The following is a 20,140-nucleotide window of genomic DNA, read 5'->3' as shown; positions in this document are numbered from 1 at the left end:
TGGAAATAGGATTTGTCTCAACAGGAAAACATGAAAACCAAACTACAAATAAAAAATAAATATAAATCTTAACCCACTTTACCAGCAAGCCATATCACAGCAATTTAATCTTTCAGTGCTGCAGCATTTAAAAAACAAAAGTTATGTACTCACCATAACATTCCATGTTTGTTGTCCATCTCATCCTTCATTCTCACTGCTGGGTTGGATCTGATCCAGATCCATCTCGGCCATTACATCAGCTCAAGGTCCTCAGCTTAGCACATGGAAATTTTTCCCTACCCATAATGCAATTCCCCAACCACTTCAGATCTTGTTTGCCCCCAAGCAGTGTGTAAGTGAATAGGATACTACTGTTGTATTAAAAACCCCTGTCACTTTCGAGGCTATGGAGTTCTGAAAAAAACCCAATTAGAGCTACTCGGTCTTCCAGCAAAGAAGGTAGGGGGTCATGGTGGGTGGACTGTGAGAATAAAGGAAGAGCTGCATAATACACATTGAACGTTACTGTGAGCACTTAACTTCTTTACGTGATGTTGTCAATCTCATCTTTATTCTCACTGTTGGGACTGTGTCTTCTTGGGTGGCTCATGAGAGAATATTCCTCAGAAACAGAGGACCAAGGATACTCTACTCCTGGAGGCCAACTCTAACTTGTAATGGGTAATAAAGGTATGCAGCTTAGTCCAAATTGCCATTGCAGAGATGCTATCTAAAGATACTCTAGCTTGAAAAGCTGCGAAGTCAGATACTGATCTGGTGGAATGAGCATTGATAGTATTTGCTATAGTCTTGTTAGAACTGTAAATGAAAGATGCACATTGTGAAAGTCAATTAGGCAGTGTTACTTTAGAAACTGGTTCTACTTTACAAGTTTCTGAACAGGAGACAAATAGTTGATCTGACTTTCTAAATTCTGATGTTGTGTGTAAATAAAAATGTAGCTGTCTATGAACGTCTAGAAGATGGAAAGTGTACTCCTTTTTGTTTTGAAAGTTCAGAAAGAATACTGGTAAGTCAAGAGATTGATTAAGGTTATTATCTGCGACTACTTTAGGTAAAAAAAAAAGGGTTGGTGTGTAGAGAGAAATTATGTAAGGAGTCTTGGAAGATGGGGCCTGTACCTCCGAAATTCTCCTTGCTGTAGTAATAGCTATGAAAAAGAGCATTTTCCATGAAAAGTATTTAAGCTCACGTGTAGCAGCTGGTTCAAATGGAGTGGATATGATTTTTGATGAGACAATATTCAAGTCCCAAGGTGGAAATGTCTTTCAATACGGGGGTTGAATTAAAGTTGTACCTCTGAAGAATGCTTTGCAAAGCCTGTTTGAAATGATAGCAGAACCATTTTCACCTATATGAAAATTTTAGATCACTGCCAATTTCACTCTAATAGTAGCAGCAGCTGCTCCCTCATTGAACAATTTAGCTAAAAATTCTAGGATAGAATGTAATGAAGGTGTAAATGGTTCTAATCTTATTAGAATTGAACCAGGCTACAAATCTTTCTCATTTATTTTTGTGCAATTTCCAAGTGGACATTTTATGACAGGATATCAAAATGTGTTTAACTGGAAAAGATAGGAGAGGAAACCTGGCCATCAGGGAAACCGGAGAAGCCAAGCTGTTAGTTTGAGACTGTTCAGGTTGGGATGAACCACTCCCGATGGATGAGTCAGAAGATCCAGAGCTGGGTCCAGAATCCATGGTCCGTCCTGTATACGAGGCCAAAGAAAGGGGAACCACATGTGTAGAGGCCAATAGGTGGCAATTAAGATTACTGTGGTCGCTAACAAACCTGCATTTTGTAGAACCTTGGGGATTAGAGGTATCGGTGGAAAGGCATATAGATGTCCTGGGGGGGGATTAGAGGTATCGGTGGAAAGGCATATAGATGTCCTGGGGGCCAATCGTGAACAAGTGCATCCCTTGGTGACGCCTCCATTGGAGGGATCAGGGCAAAGTAGTTGCTGCATTTGGCATTGATGGGAGATGCAAAAAGATCACAGCAAAGCTGACCCGATTTTCAGAAGATCTCTTCCGAAACCTTTTGATCGAGGGACCACTCGTGCGGCCACAGAATGGCTCTGCTCAGTTTGTCTGCAATCACGTTGGACTTCCTTGGGATTTGCATTGCTATGAGAAAATGGTTGGAGGCCTCTGCCCATTGCCATACCATCAGGGCTTCCCGACATAGGGGATAATAAGATCTGGTTCCCCCCTGTTTATGTACCAGACAACCAACATGTTGTCTGAATTGCTATTGTACCTAGAGAAAGGGAATCCTGAAATGCTTGCAATGGCAGAAGCACCACCTTCATCCCTAGAACATTTATATGCAAGTCAGCCTCATGTTGCTGCCAGGTACCTTGGACCATCTTCCACAGATAATGCCCCCCCCCCAAATCCGGGCAGCATTCGTGATCACTGTGGCTTGGGGCTTGGGGGGGGGGGTGAACTAGAGAAAAAAATGCACAAGACAGAAGTTCTCTCTCTCTTTCTTTTTTTTCTTTTTAATCGTCCTCCAAGTTAAATGGATGAGAAGAAGGGAGGAAAGAAAGAAGGGGAAAAAGGGGGAAATATCCTCTAATAAAAAACGGACAAGAGTTATATGCTCTCTGTCTAAAATGGGTGATGTGACATTGTTCAATCTCGCCGTTTGTTCTTACACACGGGTTCGGAGCCGATCCTCGGCTCCGAGTCGGCCGCATCACTAGCTCGCATCTTCGAGAAAGCTCGAGGCACAGTAATATCCCATGATCCTCCAGTGTTAATCCTCAGATCTAGTTTGCCGCTAGCAGCAGATCACTTCGTGAGGCTCGGGCCAGTACAATTTTTTACTATTTTTTGCTATATCTCTTGATAATTTTAGTGATATTTTTTCCTATATTTAATAGCTTATATATATATATATATATATATATATATATATATATATATATATAGAGATATAGATAGTTGTGTGAACTAGTTAGGTAGATTTTTACCTTTAAAAGTTAGTAAGGGCCTTAGGCCATTTTTTTGTCTAACAATTCTTTGAAGAAAATTAACCTTTTTTCTGTTTATTTCAATATATCAGTGTGCTGTGGTGTGTTTGTGAAACTTTTATATTTATATACTTTAGACTGGTTTTTTGGTAGTTGTAAATTTTTTTCGTTTCTTAATAATGTCAGAAAAGATGAAAAGTGGGTTCAAGAGGTGTCAGTGTGGACAAAAGATGTCCATTACTGACAACCATTCTTCCTGCGTCTACTGTCTTGGCCCTCTCCACTTGCAGGAAGACTGTTCTATCTGTCATTCCTTTAGTGGGAGGGTCATGATGGAAAGACGCAGGAAGTTAGTGGACAGAGGTTTAATCAAACCTGAATTTCAGGAAGCCCTAGACAAGGCTGAACAGGTTTCGAAGTCTTCGAAGGGATCGAAGTCTTCAAGAGTGTCGGAGCCCAAGTCATCGGCTCCGAGCACTTCTTTTCAAATTCGGACACCGGCTCCTATGACTTCGGGGCCAAGTGTCGAGACTTTATCTCTGCACGAGGCTCAGGTCTTGGAGCCGGTAACAGAGGTACCACCATCTACTATCCTTCGCTCGGTGACTGCTTCGATTCCTTCGACCCGTTCTTCGAGGCCCATCTCCGACTCCGATGTGGACAGAGTGGTACAGAAGCTTATGGAGAACTCGGCTTTTTCAAAATTACTCGAAGCTTCGTCCCAGTTGGTTTCGAAACTCGAAGCCATTCCAACTCCCTCGACACTTCCTCCTCCGAGACCCGTTGAGTCATCGGTGTTAGGAGTCGAAGAACCGATGATTGTAGAGCCCTCGGTGCCGAAGCCTCCAGTAGTGCTATCGGCTCCGTTGACCTAGACTCTTTCGGAACCAGCCGGAGAGTCTCGGAGTCGAACGTCTTTCCTGGGTTCCGGGGGGGATAGTCGAACCGAGGTTTCGGTTCTGACTCTTCCCCTCGGTGCCTCGGCTCAGATTAGTTCAGATCCGTCCTCGGTGTCGGAGCCCGTGGTTCCGATCCCGGAGAAACGACTTCCTTCTTCGGATCGGGTCGGCTCTTCGGGTCGGGGCACCGGTGCCTTTGACATCATGAGGAAGGTCTTGTCGGATCAGACACTGACTTCATCGGCTTCTTTATCTCCTTCCCCAAAAGGTCCGCGTTCTGCTTCTGTACCTTCGGTACCTACCAAGCGTCGAGACCCAATGCCTCAGAAATCCCCACAGGGAGACTCTGGTTCCTCAGATGCATCCCCAGAAGCTCCCACTGAGGATGTTCCGAGGAAACGACTGTGCAAGAGGAGACACACAGATTCCCCTCAGGAATCTCTTACATCTGATACTGATTTAGATGAAGCAGAAGGGTCCCCAAGGTCCACCTCTGAGGATGTCTCCTTCGCAGACATTTTGGAAATCCTGAAGCAAAGAGGGGACTGGCAAACCCTTACCCCTTCTGCGGATGAATCGGTTTTACTGAAGGCATTTGGGACTCAACCTTCTACCTCCTGGGTGACTCCTCCCTTTGACGATCTTATGGACCTAGTAGCTCGGAGGGCTTGGGAAACACCTAATACAGTGGAACCAGTCCCACGTAAACCAAACAAATATATGACAGCTCCTCAAGATAAAGCCTACCTTACTAAAGGAGTTCCCGTAGACACTATGGTGGTGGCGGCGGCCACTAAGAAAGAAATGTCTGAATCATCTTCCTCTGTCCATCCTCCTAATAAGGATTCTAGGACAATGGACAGATATGGCAAGCGCATATTTAGTTCGGGGACTTTTTCCATCCGATCGCTCAACTACCTTACGCATTTTACGTGTTTACAAAGTGATCTCATTAAAGAGTTAGGAGATACTCTTCAGGGACACACAGATGCTGCTGTTGCCAATAAAGTGACAGCGCAACTTAACACCCTAAATTCCATAGTCAACTCGTCCATGAGGCTGATTTCATACGCAGCCGAAGGATCAAGTAGAGCGGCAACTTCAGCGATTGAACTGAGAAGACAATCCTGGTTGCGCTTATGCTCCTTTGCGGAAACCTTTAAGTCTTCTTTTGCCAATGCCCCCTTTGATGGTGCCTCCCTGTTTGGACCCAAAGTAAAGGAGACTCTCACAAGGTGTGAACAAGAAGGGAAGACCCTGTCTGCCGTAGGGGTCCGTTTTTCTGTTCCATCTAGGCCCTACCCTAAAGGGCAACAAGGAGGAAAAATGTGGTTCCGAAAGACTCCGGGATCTTTTCAACACACCCAAAGTGACGCCCCCTCCAGAGGCAGAGGAGGGGGAAGAAATGGAAGACGCCGCCCAGCCGGCAGAGGGGGTCCGCAAAATCAGGGTGACAGAGAGACGTTCTCTGGAAAACCCTTCCAGCACTCCTGAGTGCAGGCCCGACTGTCCTGCTCTGAAGGCAGTCGGGGGTCGCTTAGCTTTATACCCAGAGGCCTGGCTAAATCTTACATCAGATTACTGGGTAAAAAGCATAGTTACCAGAGGCTACAACATCCCCTTCATAACAATACCACCAAACTCCAAAAAACTCCCAGATGTTCCACCCAGTCTGCGAGATCAAGCAACCATAGAAATAAAAAGGTTGCTCGAAAACAGAGTCATCCAACCAGTCCCAGCGGACCAAATAGGATCCGGAACTTACTCAAGGTTCTTTTAGTTCCAAAGAAAACAGGGGACTGGAGGCCAATTCTAGACCTCAGCAAGTTAAATACCTTTGTAAAAAAGGAAAAGTTCCGGATGGTCACACTTCAGTCAATCCTCCCTTTTCTGCAAAAGGGTGACTGGATGTGCTCTTTAGATCTCAAAGACGCATACTACCATATAAAAATGGCCAGGGCGTCCAGAGATCATTTGCGCTTCCGGCTGGGAGCCAGTCATTTCCAGTTTCGCGCTCTGCCCTTTGGTCTCACCTCAGCCCCCAGGGTGTTCACCAAATGCATGGCAGTAGTAGCGTCTCACTTGAGACGAAAGGGATTCCGGGTGTTTCCTTATCTAGACGACTGGCTCCTTTCCGCCACCACCAAGTGTCGTCTGCTACAAGCCAGGGACTATGCCATCAATCTTTGCTCTTCACTAGGCATAACGGTGAATTTTGGAAAATCTGTCTTATCGCCGTCACAGCGTATCTTATTTATAGGAGCACAGCTAGATACCTCCCTGGCTCAAGTTACTCTCCCCCCATCATGGGTATCAGACCTCAGGCACCAAATTTCGCTCCTGCTTCAGAACAACAGAGTCTCAGCATGACAAATATTAAGAGTGCTAGGCTTGATGTCAGCATCCCTTCTGGTAGTTCCCTTAGGCAGAATGCACATGAGGATTCTTCAATGGATGCTATTCGCCCAATGGTCGTATCTACAACTTCCACTGTCTCACCAAATCTGGATCACAAATTATTGCAAAAAGGATCTCTTGTGGTGGATACACAGTCAAGAGCTAATACTAGGACGACCCTTTGTATTACCCAGTCCGATAGCAACTCTAACCACGGACGCTTCCCTGATAGGGTGGAGGGGATTCTTTCAGGGACAAACAGTCCAAGGTCAATGGTCCAATTTGGAGTACAATCTGCACATCAATGTTCTAGAGATGAGGGCAGTGTTTCTAGCGTTGCAACACTTTCACGAGTCCTTACCTCGGGGAACAGTGACAGTTCAGACAGACAGCATGTCAGTAGTCTGGTACATAAACAAGCAAGGGGGAACCAGATCTTACCCGTTATGCAGAGAGGCCCTCAAAATTTGGCAATGGGCAAAGTCCACCGGATGCTTTCTGATAGCAACGCACATCCCGGGGATTTCCAATGTAATCGCGGACAGGTTGAGCAGAGCCATCCTGTTCCCTCACGAGTGGTCCCTCAAACGTCAAGTAGCGGAAGAGATCTTCCGCAGATGGGGCCAGCCTTGCTGCGACCTGTTTGCATCCCCTTTGAATGCCAAATGCAGAAGCTATTTTGCCCTGTTACCCCCCCCCAGGGGGTGTCCCCAGGGACGCACTGGTATACAATTGGCCCCCGGGTCTCCTTTATGCCTTTCCTCCTGTTCCGCTAATTCCCAGGTTTTTGCAGAAAGCCAAATGTCTGGACAGGACCATAATACTGATAGCACCATTCTGGCCTCGTCAAATCTGGTTTCCCTTCCTTCAATCCCATCAAGTGGAGGAACCATGGATTCTGGACCCGGAGCCAGATCTGTTGACACACTCGTCGGGAGTTCCTCACACCTCCCTCAAGTCCCTCAAACTGACAGCTTGGCTGCTCCGCTTCCCATCTTAGCCAGGTCGGAGTTACTATCTCCTGCAGTACAACAAATTATTGTATCTTCTCACAAACCATCTACAAGAAAACTGTACATTAGCAAATGGAACCGTTATGTGCACTGGGCCTCCAAACAAGGTGTAGATCCATTCGGGGCCCCAGTACACCAGATACTAGATTTCCTTTCCTCTCTTTTTCAAGAAGGCATCAACATCCACTATAAGAGTTCAACTGGCCGCTATATCCAATTTTCATACTGGCCGTAAGGATGGTTCTCTTATGTCTCACAGGCTTTGTAAAGCCTTCATGAAAGGTACTTTTCATCTCCGTCCTCCTTTTCGTAATCCAATAGCACCTTGGAATCTTAATCTCATGTTGTCACAACTCATGTTACCCCCTTTTGAACCAGCAACCACAACTTCGTTAAAATTGCTTTCGTGGAAAACACTCTTTCTGGTTGCCATCACTTCAGCCAGAAGAGTTTCAGAGTTACAGGCTTTATCCATCAGACCCCCGTACATGATCTTTCATCCGGATAGAGTAACCTTGCGCACCAATCCATCTTTTCTGCTGAAGATTTGTTCGATTCAGAATATCAACCAATCTATTGAACTGCCTACCTTCTTTAAAAATCATTCCAATAAGCTGGAATACACATTGCATAAGTTAGACGTTCACAGACAACTAAGATTTTACTTACATAGAACAAAAGAATACAGAAAGTCGGATCAACTTTTTGTATCATATGCGGACCAAAGAAAAGGACAGGCAGTAACGAAGGTTACCTTATCCAAATGGCTCTCAGATTGCATAAAATTCATATATGCTGAATCCAAACAACAACTTCCTTTCAAACCCAGAGCTCATTCTACAAGGTCGCTTGCTACTTCTTCAGCCCATACCACTCGTTTGCCTTTAGATACCATTTGCGCAGCGGCAACTTGGGCAAAACCACATACCTTTATCGCCCACTACAAGCTAGACAAGAACTCCAGGGACAGGGCGACGTTTGGTTCCACTGTATTCAGGAATGTTCTCCCTTGAGCCACCCGGGAAAAAAGGAGCTAGGGACGCTACCCGTGTGTAAGAACAAACGGCGAGATTGAACAATGTCACATTAAGAAGTTATGTCTTACCATAACGATCCATGTGAATTGTTCATCTCGCCTTTGTTCTTACATTCCCCCCCTCCCCCGTCCTACGTTCTGGGAGAACGTTTTTTTGATTAGATTCCTTTTCAGCCTTTTCTAGGTATGGTTGACATATTATTAACATCAATAATGGCATCTTTTGTCCTCTACCTGGCAGTAGGGTTTTTAGACATGTTTCTAGAGGGATTCTTCTGGTATAGCAAACTAGATCTGAGGGTTAACACCGGAGGATCATGGGATATTACTGTGCCTCGAGCTTTCTCGAAGATGCGAGCTAGTGATGCGGCCGACTCGGAGCCGAGGATCGGCTCCGAACCCGTGTGTAAGAACAAAGGCGAGATGAACAATTCACATGGATCGTTATGGTAAGACATAACTTCTTAATAACAGGGGTAGGGAACACTCGCTCAGAGAAATTAAGCTAGAGAGAGAGACAAAAGGGAAAAAGGTAAATTTAAGCTAAATAGGAAAAATACTTTTGAAATATTCAATACTTTGCCCAGAGCTAGAGATAAGAAAAACCTCTTCATTGCATGGCAAACGAGATCTAAGGTGGTTGGGGAATTGCATTATGGGCAGGAAAAAATGCCCATGAGCTGAGGACCTCAAGCTTATGTAATGGCCAAGACAAATTTGATGGATCAGATCTGACCCAACAGTGAAAATAAAGACGAGACTGACATCACATCTATAGTTCACATCACCCATAGGCATTTCTGTCCACTTTGCACAGGTTTCAGAAATGCACACCACTAAGCCCCCCTTTACTTTTATTATGTTGAGTAGACCTGTCATGAGCAGAGACTTCAAAAACAGATCACTGGCTAATGCAGAAGTCTGAGGAATGGAAGACAGGAAGTATGACACCCTTTTATATAGGGGTAGGAAGCAAAGATCTAGGGAGCTAAAGGCAAGTTAGCTTAACAGCAGTGATAGGGAAGGTTATGCAGGGAATAGGTTCATAGGTTGGTACTAGGCTATCGGCCCTAGGGCCTATACAAGCCTAGCCATAACAATTCCCTGGCTATTTCTTGTCACAGTATTTATTTCCCTGGACCCGTCTAGCAGGGTAACTGACAGGAAATTCACCCCGGGGATCACATCTCCCATCCAATCATCAAGGTTCCTTCTGAAAAGGGTCAAAGAGGTGCTCTGCTTGACATGTATGGGCAATCTATTCCAGAGTCTGCGGAGTCTCTGGGTCAGAAACCCATCCCTCCAGCTTCCAGAGTTGGGGAGTCTCTGGGTCAGGAACCTATCCCTCCCAGCATGTTTTATTCATTGTGATGACAAGGTTTAGATCCTTGGAACGTGTGTCTCTGAGGGATTGGGATTTCTTTAAGTGTAGCATGTCCAACAGCTCTGGGTTTGACATGGCCTTGTATGTTAAGCAGAGATCGCCTCTGAGTAGACGATATGCGACAGAGTATAGGTGGAGTTTTTTTTTAGACTGTCAGCATAGGGGATCTGCTTTAGGCCTGTGATTCTTTTAGTGAGGTATTTCAGCAGCCTTTCCAGTTGTTGCAGATGTCTTGAGAGGTACATACCAAACGGGGCATTGTATTCTATAATGGGTCTAAAGAGGGATGAGTACAGTGGGACAATGACCTCCTTTTTTCTGGATGAAAAGCCTTTAGTGATGAGCTGTGCCACAAAGAAGGATTTCCTGACCACTGTCCACCTGTGTCCCTAAGTCTCTTATCACACTTTCGGTGTTTAGTGTACTGCCACCTATATGGTAATTCTGAGGGAAAGGCTTTTATATAGAGAACAGAAATCTTCAGGACAGCAACCTATATGGGCTCATGATCAGAAGGAGCCATAAGCCAAACCTGATCCAATTTTATGACAGAGTTGCATACAGGTGAGCATCCTGGGGGTGGGGGGTACCATCACAAATATTCATTTTGGAGTTCCCCCAAGGCCTATTATTCAGTCCCCACAGGAGGCTGACAGGAATAGTGCAGTAGAAGAGGATAAGGCCAAGACTGGAAGTACGATAATTTCAAGTCCTCGTGATTCTGAATCTGAATTTTAACTATATATTTTGCCCTTATTCTAAAGATGCAACGTCTCTGAGTTGGTTTATTTAAATACAGGGATTATAGGGGAATGAGGTGTAAAGTCCACCTGCAAAATCAGATAAAATCCACATTTTCAAAATTAGATAAACCATCCCCCAAATTTCAACAGCTTGACACTAAGGAACTAGATTGCTGCATGGTCAAACCGTTTGATACAAAGGATTATTGAGTGCTATTGTGAGAGGATTTAAGTGAAACAGGAGAGTGGTGGGTGGTAAAGTCTATGGAAGGATTTGGAAAGACTGATCTAGTGGGTAGACAAGTGAAAACTGATGTTCAGTGCAGAGTACTTCATCCGGGCCTCACCATCGCTGCTGTATGGGGTATCAGCTGGTGGAAGTTGAAATTATGACAACAAAGGAGGAGAAGGATCTGAAGGCCTGGGGGTGCTGACCACATATGGACTGGACTATCCGTGAACACTGCCATCAAACAGAATACTGGGGTATATCCTTTGGAATAGACTGCAGAATCAGACAGGTAAGGAGTCCACTCTACACTGCCCTAATCAGACTACACCATCAGCATTGTGTGCAGTTCTGAAAGCCATACAAAGAAAGGGGCATCAGGATGCTGGAAGGAATCTAGAGAAAAGCTGTCAGAAAAAAAAAATCCATGGAATGTAGAGGAAGGATATGGTTGGTGTAGGTAAGCTTTTCTCATTTGACAGCAGAAGAGACTGGAAAAGGGTGAATGTGAGCGATGCACAAGATCTTATAAGGGAGACGTCAGAGAGTCATTCTAAGCATGAAGGACAGAGGGAGAAGCAGGGGACACAGGCAGCAGACTGTTGGGGCTAATTACTTCTTGCAGTTCCAAAAGTAGTTTTTCATACAGAATGATGTATACTAAGGAATGGGCTATCAGAATGTGTAGTGCAAGGGGAATCTACAGAGGCATTCTAGAGGGTATGGAAAGGTAAACAAAGGGCAATGTGGAAGGTAGGCATACAGGGGAGGTAGAATATTCATTGCTTTAAAAAGTATAGTGGAAATGTGAAGTTCAAGTTTAAATAGTTGAATTCTAGGTACTATACAAAATGAACATACTACAATGCAACTCTTCAAGAGCAACAATCTTTCTAAATAAAGTGAATCATCAAAAAGGCCAACACATTCATGTTCATAAAGCTAAGAATAAGAACTGTAGGAATGAAATCCCTAGAAAAAACTTCCATATAATCTCAAATCCGGAGATCCAAATTTCAAAACTCTTCACAAAGCAGAACTTAGTCCAGAGATCCAAATTTCAAAAATCGTCACAAAGCAGAATTTAGTATATAAAACAAATGTAATTTCAGCAGACTGGAGTAAATAATCAGTACAGAAAATGTGTGTGTAAATCCATTGGTAGCTGTCTGTCATCATCCTGAGGCCCTCAAAATGAGATCAAGCACAGTGATGTTCTCTGTGTTTCACTGTTGCAGTCATTACATTTGGGTCATCTGCCTGCAGGAAGCCCTCAGCCAGCCTGAATATCAAAGTCTTGGATCCCTGCATTGGCTGCTGCCCCTTCTTCCATGACATCAGGTCGTCAGGGGTATAAAACATGCAGCCAGTGCCATTAAATCAGTCTTTCTTGCCACATGGTGCCAGAAGCAGTTCTCAAGTGACTGTCGCAGACTCCTGAAATTTTCGTTTTAGAGTTTCAGAACTGAAGTCTTCAAAAAAGCTAAGTACCCCCATTGGGTATCCTTTTTCTTGCTGTAAACCAATGTCAGTAAAAGTTAACAATTGTATTACCTGTGAAAAGCAAATACCTCAAAGATTTTCATTTGTACTGCATTCCTTGCTTAGGCCCAGATCACGACTTTCCTCGCTGTTGGTTCTGTGCCTTTTTCAACCCTCGAACTATTCGTTGTTGGTTTATTTTTGCTGCAAATTATTTTGGTACTCGGTTTAACTATCCAGAAATGGCTTTGGTAAGCCATCCGACTACAGACATTCTGAAAAAACATAAAGATAGACAAACCGCATAGGTCCAAAGCTGCCGACGACACTTCCGTTAAGTTAGCCGCTAATTCGCCTGTACTCAGGTGCTTTTGCAGCCCCTGATACCTGCTACTTCGGATTCGCAGGCCTCTACTGCGACTCATTTGGAGTCTAGTATGCCACGAGATGCTTCTTCGACCATGGAACCTGCGAATGTCTCTACCTTGGATTGGTCCGGAGCCGCTGTGCAGGCACCAGCTTATGAGGGTATATTCAGGCCTACTGACTTGCATTTCAAACTGACACCATCTTTTTCTTCAAGGCCTAAAACTTGACCCACGTCTAGAAAACCGACATCCAAACCACATGGTCAGGCCCATATGCCTAAAAAACAAATAAGAATGGCTGAAGACCTTATTACTTTAATTAGGGAAGCCAACCTTCACCCTCTAAGAGACCTAAAACCGATTTTCCTTCTGATCAGGATTCTGAAATTTCTGTTTCTAATGATTACCAGGATTTGCCCTTATCTACCTATGAGGATTCTGATGCAGAGGACTCCATTCCCTCTGCTTCCCCTTCAGAAGATTTTTCTTTTGGTGAAACCTTGCACACTCTTCGGGAGCATTTCCGCTGAGAAAGCCAGGATTACTCTGACTCCAAGAAGAGACTTAGGGAATTCTTACTCCTTCCTCAACACAGGCCTTTAGCTATCCCTCCTGCCCTGGACATTGTAGATGATGCCTTCTTGGAATCTAGCCTGGCCTCAGATGCTTTACCTCCAGCTCCCAGGAAACCTGACGGGTATTACAGAGTACCTGACTCTCAAGTTCCTCTTCAAGAATCCTACTGCAGACCCAGAGACCATTTCCCAAGGCCCTAAAGGCATTAAGGCTACTACTGCCAAAAACCCTACCCCCTCTGATAGAGATTCCAGGGCTTTGGACAGATGGGGTAAGAAGTAAACAGCATATTATGGGACTACTTAAACAGAAAATTGTGTTAATTCCTGACTGTGCTGAAAATAAAGATTTACGGGAGTTAATGCATTCCGCTGAACAAGTTGGTTTTAATGCATTCTGCTGAGCAAGTTGGTAAACATACTTTGCAATGTGGTTTTGACTCTTTAGAAGCATCTTGCAGGGCTGCTGTCACTGGGTCTTTTCTTAGAAGGCATGTTTGGCTTAAGGAGCAAAATTTGCCAGATCATGTTAAAGCTAAATTACTGGATGCTCCCTTAAAACAAGACCACCTATTTGGTAACAAAGCAGAAGTAGTCCTTAAAAAGATGGAGGAAAAAGCTAAATCTATGCAAACTGTTAAAGATTTCCTGCAAGTACAGCCTCCCAGATTTAGTAGGCATTGGCCTTCTAAGAACTGGTCCTTTCCTGTCTCTTCCAGGCCTTCTCAGTCCAAACTCAGGAACAGCAGACCACCTAGGCTACAGTCTCAAGGTACTCACAGGCCTAAGCAGTGGGGCGCTCCCACTTCCAAAGCTGGAAGTAGTAACACACCCCCCTATGGAAAAATGTCACAATGACTTAACCTTAAACCTTCCAAGCCCTTCTCAACTGCCTGGTCCCTTAAGGGGAAAGATCGCCCGGCATGCAAAAAACTGGGAACTCATTACCCAGGACAAATGGGTTTTAAATATAGTTTTCCAAGGATACAGATTCCATTTCCACACCTTACCAACCCCCAAATCAGTGGGCAGATGCCCAACAGCAGGTTCTCTCTCTTCTAAGTATCAGGGCTATTCAACCTGTCCCAGCAGAAGAAAGGGGACAAGGTTTTTACTCAAGACTTTTCCTGGTACCCAGAAAAGACAGCTCCTGGCATCCTATCCTGGACCTCTTTATTCTAAACACCTTTTTGGTAATCCCAAAATTCAAAATGCTAACACTTCAACAGCTGCTTCCTATGCTAGTCAAAGATGCCTGGTTGGCAACCTTAGACTTAAAGGAAGCTTACCTGCACATTCCAATAAGGGAATCTTGCAGGAAATACCTACGCTTCAGAGCAGGCTCCATGCACTATCTGTTCTCTGCACTTCCCTTTGGCTTATCTACTGCACCCAGGGTATTCACAAAGTGCCTAGCTCCAGTCATTGCATTTTGCAGGCAAAGAAATATTCAAATATACCCATACCTGGACGATTGTCTAATTCAGGCAGAAAGCCAGGACATGCTACTAAAACATCTGGCATTTGTAAAGAAACTGATAACCTCACTGGGGTACACCATAAACAAAAAGAAATCTCATCTAGTACCCTGCCAACAGATTGTATTCCTGAGAGCAAGCTTGAACACAACCTCCCAGATGGCTTACCTCATGCCAGAGAAACAAGTTTATTTGACAGCCTACTTCAAACTACTGGCCACAAAGACACAGCTATCTGCAAGGAAAATCCTGCAAGCCCTGGGGTTCATGGCCTTTTGCATTCTACTAATTCCATATGCAAGATTGCATTGGAGGAAACTACAATGGTATCTAAAAAGCCTATGGTGTCAACATTCTCAGGACCTGGAATCAATGATTTGTATCATTCCTTGCATAAAGACAGAGTTCCTTTTGTAGGCAGAGGCCTGCTACCATAACAAGGGGCTCCCATTCACTCTACCCCCTGCCACCCAATCCCTAACAACAGACGCATCAGACTATGCATGGGGGGGGGGGGGGCTCACTTGGCAGGGCAGTGCATTCAGGACAAATGGAGCCAGAGTCAGATGCACCTGCATATCAATCAAAATGTTAGCTGTACAGAATTCCCTGACAGCCTTCAAGGACCGCATTCTTCCAGGACAATTATTGGTAAAGACAGACAACACCACTGTTCTGTGGTACATAAACAAGCAGGGGGGAAACCCACTCGTACCCTCTCTGCAGACTAGCCATGGCTCCGTGGAACACAGTCTTGAGCTACCAAGTGCACCTACAAGCTCAATTCCTGCCAAGCAAGCTAAATTCACTGGCAGATGACCTAAGCAGAAATCAAATGGAGCCACACGAGTGGAAACTAGAACCAAAGATATTCAACCTTTTGAGAAACAAATGGGGGAATCCAGCGACTGAACTGTTTGCATCCCTCCAAAACTAGCAATTGGACAAATTCTGTACAAGGACTTCCCACAGTCAAGCTTGGAAAGTGGATGCCCTGTCCTTCACCTGGGAAAGCCTCTCAGTTTATGCCTTTCCCCCTCTGCCTCTCCTCTCGAAGGTTCTTCTAAAGATCAAACAGGACAGACCAAGGACAATACTGATTGCACCAGACTAGCCATGCCAAACACTGGTACTCCCTCTTCTGCAGTATGTCACTGCTGGAACCATGGCACCTGCCTCAGACACCTTCCCAGCTGCCCCAGCAGGAGGGCCAGATTCTGCACCCTCAGCTTCAAACCCTGAACCTTGCAGCATGGCTAATTCCTTGAGCTCTCCAATAGCATCCCTCAGTAAAGCAGGTGCTAGATGTCATTCTGGAGGCAAGGAGGCCTAGTACTAGAAAATCCTATGCTGAAAAGTGGAAAAGATACTGTTTCTGGAGTCAGACTCAGGGGATGGGCACAACGGTGCCCAGCTTACAGCATATTCTTCAGTACTTAACAGAGATGCTCCACAAGGGCCTTTCCTTCTGGTCCATTAAAATTCATGCCTCTGCCATTTCAGCACATTATAACACTGAACCACCCTTCTCTCACCCCCTGCTAAAGCAACTCCTCAGACGGGCCAAAAATTTAAGACCACCCAGGAGAGCCCCTACTCCAGCCTGGGATCTTAACTTTGTATTGGAAAAGCTCACTCTACCCTCCTTTTGAGCCAGCTGCTACTGCAGAGTTGAAATTCCTTTCTTGGAAAACAGCCTTCCTTTTAGCCATCACTTCAGCAAGAAGAGTGTCTGAATTTCAGGCCCTCATGGCAGTGGGGCCCTTCATCATCTTCCATGCAGACAGGGTGTCCCTCAGGCCAATCCTTCCTTTATGCCTAAGGTGGTGTCTAGTGTGGCCCTTAATCACTCCATTCATTTGCCTAGTTTTTTCCCTAATCCACAGAACAAAGGAGAACGAATACTGCAGTCTTTGGATGTCCACAGACAACTTAGGATTGGTCCTCTCCAAATAAAATCTCTCAGAAAATCTGAACAGCTGCTAGCTGGCTTTGCTGCAGGGGCAGAGGGGAAGGCCATTTCAAAGCAAGCCATTTCTAAGTGGATAGCCCATTGCATTCATTTCTGCTATAAGCACCATGGAAACCTACGCCATATGGGATAAGATCACATTCCACCAGGGCTGCATCTACCTCTACAGCCTTTCTCAGAGGTGTCCCTACCAGGGACATCCTAGAAGCTGCTACCTGGAGCTCTGTACATACCTTCACCAAGCATTACCACATGCCTATTTTTTCTAAATCCATAGCTGGTTTTGCCACTGCAGTCTTGCAGGGCTTAATAGCTGGTTCTAATGCTCTCTAACTTCCTCCTCCCTTCCTTAGCTTTGGGAATCAACCCAAATGTAATGACTGCAATAGTGAAACACGAAGAACATAGTTTGTGTACACTTATCATAAATGTAGATGTTAGAGTGTATTCACTGTTGCAGACCTGGTTACTCTTCCTCCAGCCCCCTGACTTCTCTTGGCTACACCTCTCTTCTTGTTTAGTGTATTACAGCTTTCTGGTGTATTTGCTTTTTGTTGGAGGTGTAACCTAACATATAATTTCTTCCCATTTTGGGGGCACCTGACATCTGGGGCAAGAAAAACTGATATAATGGTGTCAGGCTGCATGTTTTATACCCCTGACGACCTGACGTCATGGAAGAAGGGACAGCATCCAACACAGGACCCAAGACTTTGATATTCAGGCCGGCTGAGGGCTTCCTGCAGGCAGATAACCCAAATGTAATGACTGCAACAGTGAATACATTCGAACATCTACATTTATGGTAAGTGCACACAAATGTACTTTCAATACCTTCCACTGAGTCTATATATTCATATCCCAACAAGTGCAGCTGCCATTAGAATTGCATACAGCATCTTGTTTCATTCTTAGCCAGGTCAGTAACCATTTATGTCAGCGGCACAGCACCTTTTAAGATGCTGACATTAATAAAGGTTTAATCCAACTACCAAGAGCCATGAAGTTTCAACATGCAGAAAAAAAATGCTTCATAACAGCTGCAGTGCCTGTTAAAGTGCTCAAAATAAAATGATCTCTAAACAGCCACTAATGCAGACAATGAAATGTACTTCAACTGCAAGATACATGGACATAGCATTACATTTAAAACTCTGACTCCAGTAATACAATAAATATGAGCTGTATGAAACTGACACACACACACACACACACACACACACACACACACACACACACACACACACGTGTAAATACATGAACTGCAGAGTTTCATAACCTCCCTCCCTTTTTAAAAACAAATACATCTTTTATGAGAGAGCACATGGATACCTGTAAATGATTCACAGGGAAACCCTGCATGTGAAAATGAACAGCAGCAGCATAGTCTAATTTTAGGAGATTAGAACTTCCCAGCTTGGCTCAAGCCATGTTAAATTTACAGTTTCTGACTCCATACAATTATTTTTTAATTTGTCAACAACTTAAATGAACTGCTCATTGTGGACCACTTTCATTCATGATCTAGGCAACAAAGGCAAGAGTTAACGCAATATACATGGACACTTTAGGATAGCCAGTCATAAAATGGAAAAACAGAGCGATTCCCATCTGAAGTAGCAGTATGCTGTTTTAATGTGCACTTTTTATGTTTATTCATACATCAGACAGCCTGGCTTAAACCCCTCTTACCACAAAATATGGTACTGATCACATCTTGTCTAATACAACAGTGATTAGAAGAGAGAGGATTCTCGGTCCCTGCTTACACAAACAGAAAATGGCTCATCATGATCAGACAATTCATTTGAACATTTAAGAAATGTACCTTTCTGATCTCATTTTCCACATTTCCATCTCAACTAGAACATAGCCCTTACCATCTCTGGTCACTGTCTAATAAGTAAAACAATCCATGCTGCATTCTGCTAGAAAGAGAAACAGCTGCCCAGTGTTACAAACATACTTTCCCCAGCCAATAAACTGATCTTCTAAAGTCATTATATAGCATACATTCAGAATACATTTGTAAACAGAAACTGAGGGCTCCATTTTGTTCTGCTTATTTCTTGCAATGCCACACTACCATTTTTATTTGCCAGAATACACTAATAAAATCAGTTCCATGCATGTTCTCTGTTCTGACAGTGCTTCAGCAATATTCAGACTATACAGTGCTACTGTGATGGTCACCAGATGTTTTGAACAAAAATCCCTGGTTGCTTTTTGTCACTTGCCTAATACCACTTACGCTGAGCTAACACCTATAAAATGATGCTCAAGTGTCATCACACAGTCCAAAGTAAGGATGAAGACAGAACAGCAAATGCATTAAAAGGATAACTGTTTCTATAATTCTTAGTGTAAATTAAATGTGAAAGCAGGTGGATAGCATGAAGAAATGGAGGCTCAAAAATGTTCTGTACCACCTGCAATTTTACTGTAAATAAAATATATACAAATTTGAGTTGGTTAAAAAGTCCAATTCTTGCTAAAGCTAGTTCGATCATATACACTGCCTTTAACTAGTAACAGTTTAGGAAATAACAATGAATGGTTAACTTTAGACGATTAGTGTTGCTAAAAATCAAAATAATTTTAAGAGAGGAATGAGAATAAAAATTCTGAAACTGTCAGACTGCACAGATATTTAAAACAATAAACATCAGGTATGCAGTAAACAAACTCACCTGTCTTACACTTGAGATGGAGTAAGAACACAAAAAAATGCAAAAGAACAAAGTCCTGTTCATTTTGAAACAAATGTTTAAAACTAGTCCTAGCTCTAATGTTCTGCTTCCATAGAACTCCACAATCGACCGTTTTCGGGGACTCCTGAAAGTGTGCTGTCAGTTTCTGTTTAAGGCACCAGTGTATGCGTAAATCAGAGACAGTTTCTCCCCACTAGCAATTTTCTCTTGCCTCACTTCCCTGTACCTGTTTCAGTAACTTGAGAAGGCATTTCAGAAATGTGCACATACCAGTTTCAAACCCCACCCCACCCCTTTTTTCTCTCTTTGGACAGAATACTCACTATCCAATGAAGGTTCTATCTTCCACAGGTCCTGAAGGCAGGGGGTGGTTCCCAGGTCCCAGGTCTTGCGAGAGCTGTACATGGCACAGGGACAAAAACTTGGACTCTGCTCTGGTATCTAACAGCCAGTGAGAAAAGAAAGGAAGAGAAATGAATTGTTTTTTTTCTTCTCAGTTTTTCAACAGCAATGAATATACAGCCGTGCAGTCTTTGGCAATACTTGTATACGCATCACACATATTCTTTATTTACAGTGTGCTAATCACAACTGTCACGGAGTTGTGTACTTCATTCTAGCTATGCTATACTTTAAATGCCAGTATCCTACACACACACACTACATTTTATACATCATTAACTCTAATACTTATTGATAAGCATAAGAATTATGTTCCACACTGGATATCAGTTAGTCAGACACAATTTATCTACTGGGTTACAACATGCATTTTATTGAACCATACAACATTATTCATTGTGCAATGTACTTTACAGTCCCCCATTTAAAAATGTTAAAACACCACAAAAATGCAATGGGAACCA

General features: G+C 43.8%; 1 protein-coding gene across 4 annotated transcripts in view; it reads right to left on the bottom strand.

The window, feature by feature from the left end:
* The window catches only part of KIFC3 (kinesin family member C3), a 663,225-nt gene extending 643,511 nt beyond the window's left edge, over positions 1-19,714 (bottom strand). For 3 of the 4 annotated variants that reach the window (XM_044081520.1, XM_044081521.1, XM_044081522.1), the window contains exon 1: positions 19,598-19,714. In XM_044081520.1, coding sequence (XP_043937455.1) covers positions 19,598-19,679 — 82 coding nt within the window. In that variant the 5' untranslated portion in view covers positions 19,680-19,714. Of the gene's footprint in view, positions 1-19,253; positions 19,507-19,597 lie in introns of those variants that run through there. The other variant, XM_044081524.1, reaches the window with a different exon arrangement.
* Between the last annotated feature and the right edge of the window lie 426 nt (positions 19,715-20,140).

The sequence above is a fragment of the Protopterus annectens genome, chromosome 8.part0 (assembly GCF_019279795.1).
Source record: "Protopterus annectens isolate FY-2018-M chromosome 8.part0, PAN1.0, whole genome shotgun sequence".
In the NCBI taxonomy this organism is placed as follows: domain Eukaryota; kingdom Metazoa; phylum Chordata; order Ceratodontiformes; family Protopteridae; genus Protopterus; species Protopterus annectens.
Note: the sequence above shows the minus strand (reverse complement) of the source record. Positions and strands in the feature narration are given on the sequence as shown.